A 20,837-nucleotide genomic window follows, 5' to 3' on the forward strand; every position below is an offset into this window, starting at 1 on the left:
ATCAGAGTGAGACCCTGCGAGAGCCTCCTGGGGCAAGTGTTGTCCTAGATCAAGGCTTACTCTGGGTCCCTGGCCTCGGCCGTTTGTAGCATTCTGGGATTTTCCGAGGTCAGACTTCTGCCTCTGAGTGCGCCAAAGGCCCTGGCCAGGTGCCCTGGCGGAGAGGCGAGGGGTGGGGACTGGGCGTCCGAGGAACTGCTCGTTTGCGAGTCCAGGTGGTGGAATTTAGCTCGTGCTTGTGAGAGGTAAATACGGAGAGGCTCATCCTTTGTGCAAACTGTTTTTTTCCTAAAGTGGAGCATAGTATTGTTGCATCAGATGTGCATTTCTGATACTTTTGGATCACCCTGTCCTTGATTACTTAAGTAACCATGAAACGCTTATACTATTCTTAGGAAACAGCGCTCCAAACTGACCACGTCAACCACCTGGTCTTATTTTAGAGCTATCTTTGTATGATTGTGCTCCATACATACACCCACAGGCTTCTTGTTATCCATTCCATACAGTCCTCTTGGAGCCATCTAATCATAACTTTAACCTACATAGATATTTTTATATAGATAACATCAAATTGTCGGGTAATATAGGGTGTTAAAGGGCAGTAGAGAATCAGGTTTCTAAGATGGATATAAACATCTGATGTTTGTTGTATCTGATGTTTTTATTGAAGGATGTCCGATGATTCTAACATGTAGGATTCTTTGTTAATAAGAAATAGTGTGATAATTCTAGCTAGTTTTTCTCTTTTTTTGTATGCGAAGGAACCTAATCTGTATAACCTGGATCTGGGATTCTTCTCTTGGCCTCCTGAGAAAATATTTCTGAACAGTAGTGGTGGTGGGGGGGAAGGCTTCCTATCAGCTGAATTAAATTTAAAGTAATGAACTTGGCTAGAGAAATAAAAACCTTTGGCTCTCCCAAGATGCTTATTTTAATATTTGCATATTGATAACTGTGGTTATTTAAGAATTCTGCCTTGGTGAGCTAGTTATGGCCTACTGATAGTAGAAGGAAAAAACCAAAACTGAAGCAGACACACGTGTTTTGCAAAAAATGCATTATAATAATCATAGTAATAAACCTCAGTCATCAGATGTTGTAATTTTGCTTGCTATGATTTAAGAATGCTTAACTAAACAATTTTAAAGAGTTCCTATGTGGTTAAAATATAATTTGGGTAATTGAAGGGTTAGAAGAATTCCACTAGAAATATAATTTTTTTGATGGCTTTTCTGATGGTCTTTTGGCTCAGGTTAATTTGTAATGTCATTTATTTCAGTTTCCCATATTCAAATGACTATGTAAATCAGAATGCTCACTTATCAATTTCCAGTGAGAACCCTGACTCGAGTTTTAGGATTTTTGTTGGACCTAAGAATCAACAAGAGAAGTGAGTTAAAAGATCTAAATATTTGGTGGCTTCGGTCCCTGATGGCATGATACCTACATTTTCTTAGGGAATACCTCCCAGGAGATGCCTCATTTTAAAGTCTTTTAATTCATTTGAAATCTTTTAAATTTTTTACTTGAATTTGTCTGCTTGTTACTGAGTCATTTGGGCTAACTGAAGGAGGTTAACTAAGTTGGTTTTGCTCCATTTTACCTGTTTTCAGCTCCTTGCTGAGTTGTGAACCTCACCCTCTTCAACAGTTTGGACATCACTGTTAAAAACTTAACTGCTTTGTGAAAGAATTAAGATGGGAAGAGGCAGATAGGGATGGCATTGTTAGAACACAGATCGTGATCCTTAATGCAACCTGTGAGGATGTAGATGGAGTCAAGGAATTGTCACAATTATCTGATTTCAGTGTGACCCTATTCATCCTTATAGGTTCATTTCTTTAGTCACCCCAGATCTATAACAAATATGTTTAATTTTAAGAATGGTTGCAGGATGATCTGAAAATAAACAGTCATCTCCTATATTCTATCCCTAAGTGTTTCTCTGACTTCAGTTATTTGTATCACAGTATTTCAACAAAGCTGCATGACACGTGTGATATTTGTTTTAAATTAGTTCACATTTAAAGTTAACATCAATAACTTAATAATTTGATTATATCAATAACTTAAGAGATTAGTAATAATTTACCATAGAAAGAAGGTCATGATAAAAATAAAACCAAAAAAGTTATTAATTTCTAGCTAGATATTGTTGTCTACTGAAGGCTGTAAGCCTGAATCCTGACTCCTTTTTAAAAAATGGCAGTTAGCAAGTGTTAGTTGAAGATATGCACCAAGCTGAGAATTTATCCAGAAGAATGGAAAGAAAATGCATTCAGGTCTCACAGTGTTATCGTTTAGTGCTAGGTGTGTATGCCACTTAGAATCATCTGACATACCAGTGGGACAGTGCCTCCATGCCTTGGGAACCATTACCTACGAAGATTTTAGAACCTGTAGGACCCCATGTGCTGGGTTTTTCTATTTAATTAATAGTAATGTGGAATATTTTATTTACTAAATATAACCATCTGTAAATTCCACAACTCACTTTTCATTTCCATTAACAGATGAGTCATTCCAACAGAACTCACTGCCCTGACTGGGATAACAGAGAAAGCCTGGGACATGAAAGCTACAGTGGAAGGTACAAACGGAAGAGGAGATCCCACAGTAGTACACAAGAGAACAGACATTGTAAACCACATCACCAGCTTAAAGAATCTTATTGGTAAATTACACTTGAACTAGTACCATTTTAACACTAATAGTTGTAATGACTTGTCATTAGCTTATATAACTTTCATCTGTCAGATTGTTTTATAAATCAGTCAACAAATACTCATTCAGAAAATATTTACTGAGTGCCTATTATATGCTAGCCACTGCTGTGAATAGAACAGAGTTCCTGCTCTCACATATCTGTGTCCATTTGGGAGCTGTAGGAGACAGTTGATGGAGTCCCAGCTGCCAGTAATATAGTTGTGGGAAATGAGACACACGAAAGTTAAGTAAGTGATTAAAGGACCAGTGAGTGCCTTTAACTTGTATGTAGTAGGGAGAGCTGTACATTGGGGCACTTATTTAGGGTTCCACAAATGAGAGCTAATGAAGGGTGGGGAAGAGTTCATCCAGATGAGAAAAATAGCATGTGGTGTGTGAGAATGTTACAGTGTGTTGGGGATTAGTAGCCTATACTGTATTCTACAGGTTATATTTGTAGATAAGGCCAGTGGATATGTTTGGGATTTTTAGAAGCTTGGCTGTTGTAAGAAGGGCCTCAATAAAAATTTCCAATGGCATGTGTCCTGTTCTGTTGTATTCTTACCCGTGTAAAATTTGTAGGTACTACGTTTATATAGAATTGAAGGAATTTTTCAAGTTCCTAAATGATTAAACAAAGCCTAGGTGAATAGAGTTTCTTTCATTCTGTCCTCCATTAATTTCCCTTTCTCATTTGTTTTTGTTGGTTCTATGTTTTCTCCTTGTTTTGTGCAGATGTTCCACTGAGACTGTTTGCCAGGTTGCTTTCTAAATTAGCCAACTGGGGTTACTTTAAAAAACAGTATGCAATTTTTTTCCTTCTCCATGCCAAAACAGACTTGTTCTGTAGAACAGTGTGCTTGTTGTTAATCAGTGCAGACTAATCATTCTTCACACACTATCATATGGAGGGAAGAGGGAGAATCTATGCCAGGATTTCAATGACCTGAGCTAATTAATGTATTATACAAGAATATCTGTACCCTATATTAAGATAACTACAAAATACTCTGTAAGGCTTAACAAATAGTACTAACCATTCATGGATTTATTATGCATTGTATGTGTCGAAAGGAAGTGATATGAATGATGAACAGTTATTCATATTCATAATTAACCACAGAAAGATGATACTGAGTCAGTGCAATAACCACTAGGCCAATAGTTTCTTCTTTGATATTGGCACCAGAGATGTCTGGTGGTAATTGCTCTCCGTAATCTGGAGTAATCTAATAGTCATTTTCAAGATTCAAAACTTTATAAGAGTGTTTTTGTGTAAAATTATAGGAAAAAACTGAAAAATACAGAAGCATATAAAGAAGGTACTCTTGGTAGGATGCTAGTCCCCCATTTGGATGTAAAGTTATTTCTTCTGAAAACTATCTTTGTATACAAATCTTTGCCTCTGAATATTTCCTGAAAATAGGTTCTAAGAAGGGACAGTTTCAAGTGAAAGGGTGTGAACTCTTATAAGGCTCTTGCTACATATTCACATATTTTTCCACATATTTTTCTAGAAAGTTTGTACCAAGTTACACTCCCTACGACATGCTGTCACCAGTCTTGTCTATTTTGAAATGCCAAGAATAGTGTTTTCTTTTCATTTGAATGTTTAAATTTCTGCTGAATTTGTCCTCTGTCATGTGCTTATTGAACACTTGAATATTTTTTTAATTGAAGTCTAGTTGATTGTGAACATTATTTTTGTATTCTTAGCCTATTTTTTCTATTAAAGCATATTTTTCTTATGATTTATCAGCGCTTTTATTGTAGATGAATTATCTTACCTTTTTTCCTATATATTTCAGAGTGTCTTTTCTTTCTGATTTGTAAGTAGCCTGTGAATTGCTCCCTTCCTACAAGCTTAATCAATTAATTCTACACAGGAAGACTGATGTGGCTGTGAACACATTTTATATCCTTAAATGTCTTGTTGTAACATAGAGTATCAAGCCTTAAACCAGTGATTCTCAAACTTTAGTGTGAATAGAATCACTTTGGAGGTATGTTTAAAATGCATAGTACCAGATTATTCAGTGAGTCTGACCTGGGGTCCAGGGATCTTCATTTTTAAAAATTCAGTATTTCGATATTGTTAATAAACAGACCACCCTTTGAGAAACACTGTTTTAAGCCCTTTAGCCTGGCATGCAAGATTTTGGATGATCTGTTCCCAGCTTATTTATTTGCCTATGTTCCCCTATGTGAAAATTGCTCTTGCTGAAATTGTCTACTTACTAGTTCCTAAGTAACATGTAGACAAACTCATCTCTAAACCATTCTGGCTAAAAGTACTCTATAAATGTAAGATGGTAATATGCCATTTTTCTTTCCTGGCACTTCTTCTACTTCCTACTTTATCCAAATCCTGATGTCCCTCTAAGATGCAACTCTTCCCTTCTTTTTCACGAAATCTTCCCTGACCATTTTAAGCATTATGAGTTTTTTCTCCTAAGCACTCATATCCAGGCTTTTGGCATTTCCTGCATGGTTGAGTTTTGTTTTATTTTTGTGTGAGTAATCTCAAATTGAACAGTTATTTGTTGGCAGGGATTTTGCCTCATATATTTTTTATCTTCCACAGGACCTGTGTGGAAATAAAAACGAATGCCCATAGCCTCATTAGTCTTGGCTGTTTTAAAGAACTACAGTGAAATATTCACTGGACATTCAGTGACTCTTTTTAGAAATTCAGTCAGTCTGTTCATCCTGTTCACTCTGTCCATATAGCCTTTATAATTCTGTAGACTTTGTTTATCTAATCTCTAAGGCTCGGTTGTTGTAGGCTGAAGAGGTCCTCATCTTTTTAGTTTATCCTCATAGTATTACTTCACTCCATGTTTGTTATTCTATAGATTATTTATGGATTATCAGCAGCTCTAATTTCATGCACTAGTCCAGCTAAGGATTATTAGTGTTAGAGTTTTCCGATACATTTTAGACTTTTATGGGAAGGATGCCTTACAGAATTAAACAGATGCCCTTTAGAGTATGGTAATTTCTAGTTTGACGTATTGTAGATCTCTCCCTTAACGGTTCCAAGCAACTGATCAGATCCCTGACTTAGACCCAGATTTAGACCCTAATATCCTGAGTTGTTTCTCCAATGGCTAGAACTTAAGGCTGACACTGGGGAAAGGGGGCTTCTGCATCTCCCCAGCCTGGATTTGATGCCAGCCCTGTTGAGTAGCAGTTTTAGAGATGCTTCTCCTTTATTTTTGCATAAACCAGCCTCCTGAGCAAAAAGAATGACAACATATTCTGGGAAAAAGAACGAGGTTAGTGAGGGCAGTCTAGTTAACATCTGTCACTCCATTGCTTGTCAGGATTATTTTAGCTGGTGTGTCTGACTGGGCAGGTGTCCCCTCTCTCCCTCAGTGCTCCACGTGCATCCCTCTTGAAGCTTCACACTGTTGAAAAGGATACTCATCCCAGGTAGAGAGGGGGACGGGAAACTGGGTCAGTTGGCTCTGTCTTTTTCTTTCCATCAAATCAAGGCTGCTTAACTGGAATCCATTGACTTCCTGAGGTCCATGATCTCTGAAATTCCTTGCCAAGATTTGTTTACGCATTTGTGCGTTTCTTAGGGGAGAGGGCCCATACCTCTCAATTAGATTTTCAAAGGGATCTGTAGATTCAGCAGTCAAGCACTATGGGGCTTACCTGGTGGTGCAGTGGTTGACAGTCCGCCTGCTGATGCAGGGGACACAGGTTCGTGTCCCGGTCCGGGAGGATCCCACATGCCACGGAGCGGCTAGGCCCATGAGCCATGGATGCTGGGCCTGCGCATCTGGAGCCTGTGCTCCACAACGGGAGAGGCCACAACAGTGAGAGGCCTGCGTACCGCAAAAAAAATAAAAAAATCAAAAAAGAAGGTAAGCACTATGGCACCAGATGATGCTGTTTTCCCTGAATTCTTGTTTATTTCACAAGCAGGAGTGACAGGAAATTCAAAATGCAAAGGGAAGTAGGGGGTTGGGAAATCCTAAGCAAGCAATTACAAGAACCTTTTCTCATTTGAGGGGCATATATTTTGGATATTTTTGGCACATGAAGCAGCGTTCAAAAACTGTGTTGACTATTTCTCAGAAAGATACAGGAAGCTCGAAATAGAGGAGAGGAGATGGAATAGGTGGTGTGTATAATAATACTGGCACATACAATAGGATTTAGAATGTGCTCTACAACCATGGCAAATCGTTTTCCTTCTAGGGATCTCAGTGTAGTCATCTGTAAAATGAAAGGCCTGAAATATATTTAAGATTCCTTTTAGCTCTAATACACCCTTCGTGAAAGAACTCTGTGTGCCAGAGATACCTAACTTACATTAAGAAGGAAAGGAATCCTGTTTTGCCTGCCTCATGTTGTGTGTGGCTCTGCAAAAAGGAAGAGAGCTTAGTTACAGATGCATATATCATAAGATTGATGAATTTCAGAAGAGCAGTTTTGTGAATTTTTGGTCTTAACTTTCACCAGAAGGTAAAGGGACACTTAATCAAGTAAACACTGAATATGTTGAATGATTTGACCCAAGGTTTGTTCCTTCATAGCAGTATATATTAATAGAGATATATGTACCCATTTGCTTGTTGGTTAAAGTAAAATTATTTAAGTTTTGTGAGTTAAGTATAAGTTCTAATTCATCAATTTGTATTTTTTTCTTTTATTGAGTTAGCTGTTGAAACCAGGAATTCTTGAGAGAATGTTTTATTTTAACCACGTTAAAATGTGGTTAAACGTTAAAGCGTTCTAGAATGAAGAGAGTAATTTTAAATCCTTTAATGTGTTTGCAGTCATTATTTAGAAGCAAGGTTCTTGAATGAGAGATATTATCAGTACCGGAGATACATTGCTGAATACAGAAATGACTACTGCAAAAGATATGTTCTTAACATTGATGAATACAGAAATGACTACGGCAAAAGATATGTTCCTAACATTGATGAATACAGAAATGACTACTGCAAAAGATATGTTCCTAACATTGAATACAGAAATGACTACTGCAAAAGATATGTTCCTAACATTGATGAATACAGAAATGACTACTGCAAAATATATGTTCTTAACATTGATGAATACAGAAATGACTACTGCAAAATATATGTACCTAACATTGATGAATACAGAAATGACTACTGCAAAATATACGTTCCTAACATTGATGAATACAGAAATGACTACTGCAAAAGATATGTTCCTAACATTGATGAATACAGAAATGACTACTGCAAAATATATGTTCCTAACATTGATGAATACAGAAATGACTACTGCAAAATATATGTTCCTAACATTGATGAATACAGAAATGATTACTGCAAAAGATGTGTTCCTAGACGTTATCACAGAGACGTTGAAAGCAGTTATCGAATCCACTGCAGTAAATCTTCAGTCCGAAGCTGGAGAAGCAGTCCTAAAAGGAAGCGTAATAGACAATGTTCAAGTAATCAGTCACGTTCGGTATGATTGATTTTGTTTTTATTTTGGGTGGATACTTATTTGTGTGTAAAAGCTCTTACTGAGCCAATAAGTTTGAAAAAGTTTATAATACTATATGAATATAATTGTGTTTATATTACTTGAATCCTTAAAGGAAACTTCCAAATTCTTACAACTAATCTGCATTTATTAGTTAGTCCTCATTTGCCCACATTTACTCATTTTCTGCAGACCAGATCATGAGGTTCTTGATTTTAATGTTAAAAATATTTTTATCTTTTATAACATAATCATACGAAAAGATGAAGCACCCATCTTTTCTTTCATCTTAAACATTTTTTACTTTAAAAGAAACCCCTTTCCCAGTACTTGGAGACAAATGTAGAAAGTTGCACTGGTGGATACTTACCCTGTGTATCGCACAATCTGCAATTAGTTCCATTGGAGTTCTGAAAGTGGGTGCTGAAGGGGAAATTATTGTCCAGAAAGCCTGCCTTTTTTTTTTACACTCATGAATCTTCACTTGTTTGCAGTAAACTATGAATTATTATTTTCCTCCCCAAGTTTTCTTCAGTAGAACTATCATTGATTAGATCAAACATTGACATTAGCCTTTATTTTCCCCTTTTATTTTAATAAGTATGTTTAAAAATATTGCTAAGTATCAATTTGAGCTAATCTTGACGTTTTAAAACATTTTCCTGACAAACTAGACATCTCAACTCACAGCATAGGCTATTTTATAACGAGATTAATAGATCATGACATTGCATTCTTTAAATTTCAGACTTCAATTAAGTCAGTGTTTTAGAGACAATTGTGTTGTTTTTTCTATTGCCACTTTAAGTAACTTATCTGAAAATCTTGCCATGTTTTTCTTCTGTAACATAAACTGTGTCCTGTGAATCTCTGGGGACTGAATTTGAACTTGCTCCTGCCAACTCTTCGTGGCCTGGTTCTTATCTGAATGCCTGAATATCTCCCCGCTGAATGAATTGCGTATTCTGCCCTGAATTCACTCTGCTATATTGATTGGCTGGACGATCTTGGTGCTGCCCACTTGCCGTTCCAGAAGAGCCACCAAAGGAAAAGATCCAGGAGTATAGAAGATGATGAAGAGGGTCACCTTATCTGTCAAAGTGGAGACGTTCTAAAAGCAAGATGTATAGAATATTTTTCAACACTTTTTAAACTTTGCAGACAGAATAATCTTTTTAAGAATAGTTTGTCAGCGGGGGGCTAAAGAACTCTTCATTGCTTTTTTGTTTTGTTTTTTGTGGGTTTGTTTGTTGTTCTTTTGTATTTCTTCTTTTCTATAGAGTTTAAATATTTCTACTCTAAAGTTCCAAAATAATCAGTGGAATTTGAGATTAGAGCAAGAAAGATAGCTATCTACATTATTTTTGTAGCATCTGAAAATCAAATAATTTGAGGGCTGGAACGTTAATTATGCTTTAATAGAGAGCATTTGAAAAAATTCCACACTTAAGCATTCATTATTTGAATAACTGATAATTTGTACTCAGGTACTTACACTTCTTTCTCCCCCCTCACTTTAGATGAAATCGTGAACACTTTGGGAGAAGGGACCTTTGGCAGAGTTGTAGAGTGCCTTGATCATGGCATGTAAGTTTGTTGTTTTTCTTTTTTGAACATTCTGATATTTTTGGTGGAGAAGGATCCATAATTTAGATGAAATGGAATTTAAGTGGTAGCTATGTGTTTTCCTGGGAGGTATAAGTATTCAGAAGTTCTTGAACTGTGTACGATTTATTTACCATAAGTATGGATTTTGACCAAGAATGCTGAAAATGTTTATCAGATGGAGTTCATGGAAATTAATGTCAGTGTTCAAGTGAAGACTTTCCCAGAACTTAGGTCCTTAGCTTTCTATAAGAGATTTGGAGTGCTTTACCCTACTTTTGAATTGCAGAGACAATAAATTAGCATGTCTAATCTTCTTGGTTCAAAAACTTTTATTTCCAAAGGATAATATTTGCACGTTAGGGTTAGCTTCTCAAACTATAAATAAATTATATTACTTGAAGCCTACAGAATAAAGTCCAGATTCTTTAATGAGTTATACTAAACTTTTTGTTCTTTGACCCTCTCTGCTTCGTTTTCATGTTTTCCTCTAGGATCTCTATTCTGCGGTTGCAAATTTTTTTGTAAGTGAACGTCTTACAACAGTTTATTGGAAACTGCACATTTCTAAATTGACATCTATACTTTTCATCATAAAATAGTTGAGGATGTAATTTCCAGCTTATTGTAAATGGTGATTTTTTAAAAAAAAACATATCTCTCTTTCTAAATATGTTTGGGGGAATCTAAATACAACAGCTTGATACCTCCTGTCATCCATGAACAAACTTTTCTTGAATACTTAGAAATGCTTTATCTTGAACTTAACTTTTACTTCACTTTTCATAAAGAATATTATCCTAAGTGTCTTTTATTATCACCCTTTCCTCTCTATGACAAAAATGTGAACATAAAGTAAAATTTTAAGATATTTTGAAATACTTTGACTTAGGAAAGTTGCTAAGAATTCCCATCTATTCTTCACCCAGATTCCACAAATGTTAACATTTTACAGTGTTTAGTCATTCTCTATATTTACATGTTATATGTATTTTCAAGTTTTGCCAGCTTATCTACAACCTGATTCACATTTCACTAGTTGTCCCATTGAGGTCTTTTAAAAATTTCTTGAGGTTCCAAGACTTGAGTATTTGAGATATTCCAATGAAGAGTATTCAATTGATCAAGTACAAATCTGTTACAAATTTTGATACTTATTAGACCTAAAACATACAATGTAATTGTAAATATATCTTTTATCGAGATGGTTGGGGCCTTTAAAAAAATGAGTTCATGTGTCCATAGATAAATCTTACTGTTTTAACATTAAGTTTCCATTTTTCTTTTTTTTTTAATTGACAAGTAATATGAAAGCTTATAAGTTTAAGGTGTATAACGTTGGTTTGAACATTTATATACTGCAATATGATTACTATAGTAGCATTAGCTAACACCATTATCCATTTTTCATTTTTATAGCTATTAGCACTGTTCATTTTTATAGCTTATTAGCAGTTAGAAAACTTGTCCATATGATGAAATAGATGAGACTAGAAGAAGTTTTGTCACAGCAGTTTTATAGTAATTCTTTTAAGTCTTGAGATATATGCTATACATCATAGGGAGATAAATCATTAAAAATTTAGTTTGATGATTATATATCAGCCCACAACTTCATTGGGACCTTGTCAAAAGAAATGAGTTCGGAATAGGTTTGCTATCCAGCCACTAGAAAAATTTTTGCCTCAAAGAATTTTTTTTTCTTTTTTATAAACAGCCTGGGTCACAAACCTTGCCATATTAATTTCACGTGCATGGGGTTCTCTTTTGTAATGTGGGAAGGCCATAGTGAAAAATGCAGGGTTGACTGCTGGCTTGTATTCAAGAAGATCAGGTTTAGAAAAGAGGACAGAAGGAAGCTGAAGATTTGGAAATCCTTTTCCTCAAAATCATTTATGGCTTTTTTTTTTTTTTTGGCCGCACCACATGGCTTGCGGGATCTCAGCTCCTCGACCAGGGATTGAACCTGGGCCCACGGCAGTGAAAGCTCATGTCTTAAGCCACTGGACCACCAGGGAATTCCCTCTGTACTTTTTAGGAAGTACTACAGATGCCCCGGTCTAAAACACGCTGCCCTACATTGTTGCTATTTATACCTCTTCGCATCCGTGAATGCACTAAACATTTTTTTGGCTTGATGACTTATTGCTGGTGTCTCCTTTGCCAGAATTATCTAACAAACTGATAGTTGTCTTTCTTCTCTGAAGAAGTCTGAGCTCCCCTAACTCTGATGGTTAGGTTCTTTCTTCTCTCTATTCCTTATACCAGGCACTTCTAACCTAATGATAAGTTGTTCAAGTGTCTGTCTTTTCCATTAGACTGTGAGGTACATGGGACAAGCTCTTTTTAACAGTGATTCCAATGCAACATCTGGCACATTCGGTCTAGCCTGGCGAATGAGTGAATGTTTTCAGCAGTAGTATCTTCAAGGTTTATATTTTTATCCTTTTTTAAAAAAAAAACTACTTATAAAATCTAGGTCAATTTAAACTTTTGGAAACAAACATTAACGTTCTTAAGTATTAAGAGAAATCATCACTCTGTATAATGTATATTTTGTCAAAATGTTTTGAAAAAATGTTTATAGATCTGCTATAATATACCCTGAAAGATTATTTTAGGAAAATAGCATAGAGTGATTGGTACTTAACAAGATGATGCTTTAGAGCAGGGGTCCCCAACCCCTGGGCCGTGGACTGGTAGGAACTGGGCCTAACAGCAGGAGGTGAGCAGTGGGCAAGCGAGTGAAACTTCATCTGCTGCTCACCATAGCTTGCATTACCACCTGAACCATCACACCCTCCCCTCAACCATGGAAAACTTGTCTTCCATGAAACCGGTCCCTGGTGCCAAAAAGGTTGGTGACAGCTGCTTTAGAGGATACATGTCTTCAACGCCCTTCTGTACATTTACCATTTTCATTTTGTTTTTAAGGGGTGGCATACATGTAGCAGTGAAAATCACAAAAAATGTGGGACCATATCGTGAAGCAGCTCATTCAGAAATCAAAGTATTGGAGCATTTAAATAGTACTGATCCCAATAATGTCTTGTAAGTAAGAAACTTGGAACTGTGATCCATTATGTTACATGAAATAATCAGAATTCTGTGAACTGAATTATTTGTATTCTGATCTGTTTCAGCCGATGTGTCCAGATGCTAGAATGGTTTGATCATCATGGTCATATTTGTATTGTGTTCGAACTCCTGGGACTTAGTACCTATGATTTCATTAAAGAAAATAGCTTTCTGCCATTTCAAATTGACCATATCAGGCAAATGGCATATCAGATCTGTCAGTCAGTAAATTGTAAGTATACTTGTTAAATTTTTAAATACCAGTCAATTAAAGGTTTTATTGGACAAGCAACATATCAAACCATTGTCACTAAAAATGCACGTTGCAAGTAAAGATGAAACCACTTTTGATCCCTACCTCTACTACTAATTCTCCTTTCCCCCGGTACAGATTACATTTGTAAGTGAAACTAATAATGTCTTTTTGTTCTTTTGTAGTTTTGCATCATAATAAATTAACCCATACAGATCTGAAGCCTGAAAATATTTTATTTGTGGAGTCTGACTATGTAGTCAAGTATAATTCAAAAATGGTAAGTTACACTTGTTTTAATTTTGGTAGTTGTCTTTAAAATGAATTTAGCTTGGTGATCCTTGGATGAGGAATTTTACCTTTGAGGCTTATTATATCCTGACGTTTAACCCAAAAAGGGTAATCCTTTGCCTTTCTCATGGGGTTATTTTGAAAATCAAAAAGAGAATTCATGTGCAAACCTTTTGGATAGTGCTATAAAATATTTCATATCTTTATTGATCTTTGTGTTTACTTAACTGTATCTCTAGAAACGTGATGAACGCACACTGAAAAACACAGATGTCAAAATTGTTGACTTAGGAAGTGCAACATACGATGATGAACATCATAGCACTGTGGTATCTACACGGCATTACAGAGCTCCAGAGGTCATTTTGGGTTAGTAGATACCAGACTTCCTGATATTTTAATTGAAAAAGAGATTTTTTGTTCTCTATAGCTTTTATTGGGGGGCAGGTAGTTGGGGGATAGCTGTAATTTTCTTAGCAGTGTACAGAAAATGTTTTCTGTTTTCATAAAAGCTGTCTGGACATTGCTATAAATAATTTTCCTGAGTGGGAAAAATGTGATATCATCTGTAAAGATATTCCAGGTGGTGGTTCTTTTTGAACGAGTCAGTCTTACAAGATCATAAGAGAACAAGCTGTATTGGCTAAGTCCATGACAGCAGTGTGATTTTGAAGCGATGTGGGCACCTCTTTTCGTCTCATCACAAAGCATGGTGCTGGGGAAAATGCTAAAGATTTGGCTGGCAGACGTCTAGATGTAGGGTGGATGGAGGTTAAGAGGAGAAGAAAGAGGGGCTAGTCTAAGAGGAGAGCTTCTTTGATCATCTTTGACATGGGAAAGCATGGAAAGGAAAATTAGTTAAGGTGCAGGGTTTTTCAATATTAATAAAAGGGAACTCAGTGAGGGAGAGCACATCTTAGGCCTCAAAATTTAAAAGTTCGAGACCGAGTCATGTTGATAGAGCAAGGAAGTCAGGGATGGATTTGGGGGCTTGGAGACAGTGGGAAAAATTCAGATCAGGTGATATTGGGAGATAGTTAAATGGTATAAGCATATTACTTTGCCAAAAGTAAGTTTCAACCGAGGTTGGATAGTAAAACATCTTTGTGGAATCAGTCTTTTCCACTTTTTACCTTTTGTCGAAGAGGACTTGGTAGTTGAGAATATGAGTGTGAAAGCAAACTAATGATGTTTACCTAGAGTAAAGAATTAGTAAAAGGGACAGGAAATTAAGAATAGTTTGTAGTGCTGGCTAGTAGAACTTTCCATGATGATAGAAATGTTGTATATCTGCACTATCCAACATGGTAGCCATTAGTAGCCACACGTAGACTACTGTGTACTTTCAGTATAGCCAGTGTGACTGAGGAACTGAATTTTAAATTAATTAAACTTTTAGATTTAAATAACCACATGTGGCTAGTGGCTACCACATAGGATAGCACAGGTTTGGAGCTCATCTTTGAGATTGATGTTACTAGGATTTCTGCTTAGTATGGTCTGAAAGAAGCTGCTATGTTGCAGTAGTTTAGAAAGTGTATTCATGGTTGAGGACTAAAGCCTGCAATGAAGGTAAAAGAAAAGAGTGTGGGAGGAGATTGTGGACAGAGAGGTATTTTCAGAGCTTAAAAAGAGATAACTTGCTGTGTTTTATCAATTTTAAGAAGAAGATTTTTCTCCACATTTTAACATGTGAGGAAACATAAGACAAAACAGCATTTTTTCTTGGTTATTGGTTCATAAAACAGTGGTGTATCTTACAGTTAGTTAATGGCCTCCTCCTAGATTGCGTAAGATACAGTGATTCTTAGTAATAATACAGTCCCATGTGTGGCCAGGCTGGGGATAGTTGATATAAATCTGAAATTGGTGTTATTGGTGTCTGGGAAAAGAAATGAACAGATGGGAAGATTAGAAGGGTTCTTTGTGTGTTTGTGAAGTGTTACTCCTGAGGATTAAGGCAGAATTAGGTTGAAGAGGAAGATGTTGTCAGGTGCCACCACTGAGGAGGGCAGTTGGTCTCATGTCTTGGGTGTTGGTAGTAAACAGAAGTTGGTCAAAGTGAATGATGTGAAATTCCAAAGAGTATGAGAGCTGAGCCATAAGAGAATGAAGTAGTTTACAGTCACTTGGGAGAAAGCTGGACTGGGAAACAGGAGTGGCTGGAAAAGAAAACTTTCATCTTAGATCCAAGCTCTATCATTTGCAGATTTTGTATGTGTTACTGTAAGTAGAAACCATGCTCCATTATCCTTTTGTTCAAGTGATAAGTACCATGAGGGTTAACAAAAATGGCTAAATCATAGTCAAGTTCCTTGAATATATTGTTTCTTCCTTTGTCTTTAAATTCAGTAATGTTACTGAAAGTAATTGAAATGTCTTTTAAAGTAGGTTTTATTTGTACATTATTTTTTTATTAAAAACTTAATCTTTAAAAGGTTAAAACATCTGTATGGTTTAGGTTTACTCTTTTCCTTTCTAAATAGATAGAGACTTAAGGCTAGGTGTTTTTTTCTTTTCTGAATAATGTTACTATTGAGAATTCTGAAGGAGAAAATATATGATCATGTCTAGACAACCTGAAAGTACATATATAGATACCTCTCTATGTGAACTTTAAATATCTGTATAATTCTGCTTATGGGTGACACTGCTTATAATATCCATTATAATTCTTACATAATTTATGTGACACTACTATTTCTTTTCATGGAAGAAATAAACTCAGATATCAAGCTGATGGTAATTGATAAGGGGTTAGTAATTACACTGAGGATAATTATTGACCTATGTTTGCACTAATAAAATGTAAAATTTCATAGAACAACCGTTAAGTGGGTATAACAGTGCTCCTCATTGCACAAGCAATTCAGAGACTATGGACTATTTGCTAACCCCTCTTACTTTCCATAAAATACCTCCTCCCCCAGGTTAAAATACTGTAAGTTGATACAAGGATATGGAGGACTCTGAAAGCATACTGAATCATGTTTGGTATAAAACTAAAAATGTAAACCCTGAATTTACTATCATATTCTCCTAAATGGGCTATATAAAGAGAGCACCCACATAGGAAAAGATATTGTGTATTGGCAATTAAAAATTGTTGCCTAATAAAATGTTTGGTTTTGTTTTTAAATAGCTTTAGGTTGGTCTCAGCCATGTGATGTTTGGAGCATAGGTTGCATTCTTATTGAATATTACCTTGGTTTCACAGTCTTTCAGGTATGTATTTAGTAAATGTTACTTACTGATTCATAATGAGCTTTAATGTTAAAGGCATGTTAAAGTTTTGGTTTCCATATTGGAAAGTTGCCATAGTGTCATTATTCTTAAGATGTAAACTTCCATGTGCAAAATAGTCATCCTTCTCTAAAACCACAGTTGAATGAACTACTCTCAGTGAATGGTCATAATTCATTCTGCATGTGGAGCTTTTAAACACATGGTTCATATTGACTTCATATGATCCATTTTATTGTGATGCTCCTTCATAAATTTACATTAGTGTTACTATGGTCAGTTTTAATTCAGCGCTGGTTATGTTGCACTTTTATTAAAAGAATTCAGAAACAGTAAGTTGTATTAAGCATGTATGACACCCTAGGCACATTTCTAAGCACTGTGTGTATAAAAATGAAAAGACAGCATCTCTCTCCTCAAGGAAGACATACACAGGATAGACATGGGAAAACGTACAGTACAATATGATACTTGCTATAATGGAACAATGTAGAAGGGAACCCAGAAAAGGTGAACAGTTAAGTTTCCTTCGAGAAGGCATCACTGAGGAATAGGGAGTTTAATCCAAGCTATAAGGAAGAGTAAGAGTTTGTCAGAAAACTAGAGTGTGTGATGGCCATATCAGGAAGAAATGGTATTCATAAATGCAAGAGGCATAAAGGAAGCTACTCTAGTTGAGGAAGGATGAATAGTGCTGCCGGAGTGTCTTGGATAAATAGGAAAATGGTGTCAGTAGGCAAGTACTGATTCATAGTGGACTTGTTTGCCATAGAAAGGTATTTGTTTTATCCTAGGAGTCAGTGGTTTCCAAATGTAGACCGGTCTAAAATGAAAATGATTTTGTAGGGTTGCCGTTCTGGCTTTCATTTAGAAATTATCTCTCCTGGTTTTTTTGGTATTAAAATGTTCTTTCTATGCAATGATAATAGTTATTGGCTTACTTGGCAGAACAAAAAGGAGAAAATGTTATTTAGGTCTCTACTTGTTTTCCTCATAATTTTGCTTATGTCAGAAAACTAAAAGTCTTGAAAGCTTCAAGTGGTGTAACCATTGGAGAACTTTAAGAGGGTTGTGATTTGATCAAGGTGTGTTGTTGGATGGGGTGAGGGTGGTTAGGAAGTTCCTGGCTAATACTGTCAAGGTTGCTTTGAGGTTATGGCAATGCAGGATGAGGAGGGAGGAAGCTGTGATGAATTATAAGTCACTTAGGTGGCTGTTGCAGAATATATGTGTTCGCCGCTATGGGGCGCCTCACCAAACTTCTGTCTACTCCGTAGAGATCTGTTAAAAGTACTCTGAGTTTGTAGACAAGTTTGATATCTAGAACATAGCTGTCGGACATTTCTAGGGGGTGGTGTCTGGTTTTGTGGTAGTAAGCTATAGGGTCAAGGAAAAAGTTGAGCACAGTGCATGCTTTCTTCATTCTGACACATATAAAATCCTTCAGATGGTTTTATGATTGTAAATTATTCTGAGACCTTAAGCGTCGATTATTAACTTTGGTTTGAGATGTGGTTTATATTTTAATTCCACCCTCCAAAATAGTCTTCAACTAAGGAACTTTTTGAAGATAATGGAGCTTGTATTATTTATTCCTGTCATGACTTAAGAACATTTTGAAAGCAGTGTGCTAGGCACAGTAGTTAATGGATTTAAAAAGCATTGCACATAGACTCTGCTCTTCAGAGCAAGGATTGGCAAACTATATCCTATCTGATGCCTGCTTTAAAAAATGAAAAAGAATATGTGGTGGAGACCATCTGTGACCATCCAAGCCTAAAATATTTACTATCTGGTCCTTTATAGAAGAAGCTTTCCAGCCTCTGCTTAGGAGTGTACCATTTAGTTTAACAATTTATTCGACTTTAGCCAAAGCTCTGTTACTGTGTAATTTAAGAATATGAGTTTTGACTTGGGTTCACAGCTCAGGTTTCCTCATTGATGAGCTATATGAGCTTGAGCTAGTATCTTAACCTCTTTGAAAGTTATGTTCCCACATTCCTAGCTCAAGGTTGTTGTAAGAATTATTGGGACTGTATTTTTATTGTCTAGGATTAGTGTTACAAAGTTGCTATCCATTGGGTAATGGAGGTTAGTTAAGCAACCGATAAAATGAGTAGCCAGGTTATTGGTAATCTTCCCAGTCATCCCTCAGTTAAACAGTGCAAGTAATACAAATAAGGAAAACTGTTCTGTTTTACATTAAACAAATTATTCGAACATTGTAAATCAACTGTACTTCAGTAAAATATACTTAAAAAGTTGTTTCTCAATCAGCTATACAAACCTTACCAATTCATTTCAGAAATCAGACAATCAGTGTAGCTCATTCAGTTTTATTCCATCTTTGAAGTAGAGTGTAATATAAATTGTATAGCTGTCTAATCTAGTCCTTTTATGGAAACACTATTTTCTTTTTTTTTTCTTAACATTTATTTATTTACTTTTTTGGGGGGGTTTCATTGGGTCTTCATTCCAGCACGTGGGCTTCTCTCTTGCTGCGGTACGTGGGTTTTCTCTCTCCACTTGTAGTGTGCGGGTTCCAGAGTGTGTGGGCTCTGTAGTTTGTGGGTCGCGGGCTCTCTTGTTGTGGTGGGCAGGCTTAGTTGCCCCGCAGCGTGTGGGATCTTAGTTCCCCGACCAGGGAGCGAACCCACGTCCCCCGCATTGGAAGGTGTATTCTCTACCACTGGACCACCAGGGAAGTCCCGGACACACTGTTTTCTTGTGTTATCCTTTTATGTGCGTGTAGGGAAATGGAAAGTGCTAAGTTTCTTTTTCCTATATTTTTTAGACTAATGATAATAAAGAACACCTGGCAATGATGGAACGTATATTAGGACCCATACCAACACACATGATTCAGAAAACAAGGTATGCTTTTTAAGATTAAAGTCCTTATTGGGTACATGCAGTGGCCTATATTCAAACTATAGAAAACCCATCTTTGTTGTTATTGCTTATTCCAAAGACTGTAGATTTTGAATTCTTTTTCATGAAGTCAAGTTTTTGAAAAGTAATGCAATATTTACTTTGTGATCCAGTAAATAAAGTGGTGTTTTTATACTCAGGTTAACCTTTGCATAAATGTTTTCCTAGGTTGATTTAAAAATAATACATAGAGTAGTAAAAAGAGCTTGATTTTGGAGTCCTATCTAAATTTGAATTCCAGACTGTTGCAAACCACATGTACGTCTTTGGACAAGAATACTATAAGTGGTTTCAAAACATAGCTTCACCGCAGAAGTCATCCAGGGAATTGTTAACGATTTCTAGCCCCATTCCAGATCTAGTGAAATCAGAATTTACAGGAATGGATCTAGGAACCTCTGTTTTTGAAGCTGGCATTGTTTCACATATGGTACAACTTAGGTGGGATACTAAAACTTCAGAGGGTACAAGATTAGGAAAAATACCATATAAGGTATCCGATATAATTATTGCTGAGATTTTTAGAAATTGTATGTTTATGTATATATAGAGAGATGTTTATGGTTCCATCTTTTCCCCCAATCCCCTGTTTGGGGCAGGGTAAGAATGTGGGTTTGGGGTTTCTTTTTTTCTTAAAATTTAATCCAGACTTCTCTTTCCTATAGGAAACAGATGTATTTTCATCATAATCAGCTAGATTGGGAGGAACGTAGTTCTGCTGGTAGATATGTTACGGGACACTGCAAACCATTAAAGGTAAAACAAAACAAACAAACAAACAAAAAAAAACCTGTTTTAACTATTTTTTATTGTCTTTCTTAAACAAAGTCATTTTTCCCCTCAGGAATTTATGCTCTGTCATGATGAAGAACATGAGAAACTGTTTGACCTGATTCAAAGAATGTTAGAATATGATCCAGTGAAAAGAATTACCTTGGATGAAGCATTGCAGCATCCTTTCTTTGACTTATTAAAAAAGAAATAAAATGGAAATCAGTGGTCTTACTATACTTGTCTAGAAGAGATGATTTAAGACTGTGTCAGTCAACTCTAAACATTCTAATATTTTTATAAACCTTAAATTATTTTGTACAGTTAAGTGTAAATGCTGTATGTTTTGTATCAATCGCATAATTATCTTGTTAAGCAAATATGGTCTTGATAATGAATGAAATATAAAAGCTAAAATTAATTTTCCTTTTTTGAGATTAATTACCATTTTTAAAGACCTTTGGAATATCCTTTG

The 20,837-nt window shown here is 36.0% G+C and overlaps 1 protein-coding gene across 4 annotated transcripts; it reads left to right on the plus strand.

The window, feature by feature from the left end:
* Positions 1-2,516: 2,516 nt before the first annotated feature.
* Positions 2,517-20,585, plus strand: LOC309805039 (dual specificity protein kinase CLK4-like; the record flags this gene model as incomplete). Of its 4 annotated transcripts, none has more annotated exons than XM_082622866.1 (14): positions 2,575-2,677; positions 3,445-3,511; positions 7,503-7,589; positions 8,037-8,172; positions 9,224-9,314; positions 9,711-9,777; positions 12,730-12,846; positions 12,939-13,105; positions 13,312-13,406; positions 13,657-13,786; positions 16,560-16,642; positions 19,455-19,534; positions 20,257-20,347; positions 20,436-20,585. In XM_082622866.1, the coding sequence occupies 14 exons, from the start codon at positions 2,575-2,577 to the stop codon at positions 20,574-20,576; spliced, it is 1,455 nt and encodes a 484-aa protein (XP_082478992.1). In that variant the 3' UTR covers positions 20,577-20,585. The 4 variants fall into 4 exon arrangements, with proteins under 4 accessions (XP_082478990.1, XP_082478989.1, XP_082478992.1 ...); XM_082622865.1 differs by having other exon boundaries at positions 7,503-7,544; positions 7,974-8,172; XM_082622864.1 differs by lacking the exon at positions 3,445-3,511 and having other exon boundaries at positions 2,517-2,677.
* Positions 20,586-20,837: the final 252 nt, after the last annotated feature.

This window comes from Mesoplodon mirus, assembly GCF_964341445.2.
Source record: "Mesoplodon mirus genome assembly, chromosome: 5".
In the NCBI taxonomy this organism is placed as follows: Eukaryota; Metazoa; Chordata; class Mammalia; order Artiodactyla; family Ziphiidae; genus Mesoplodon; species Mesoplodon mirus.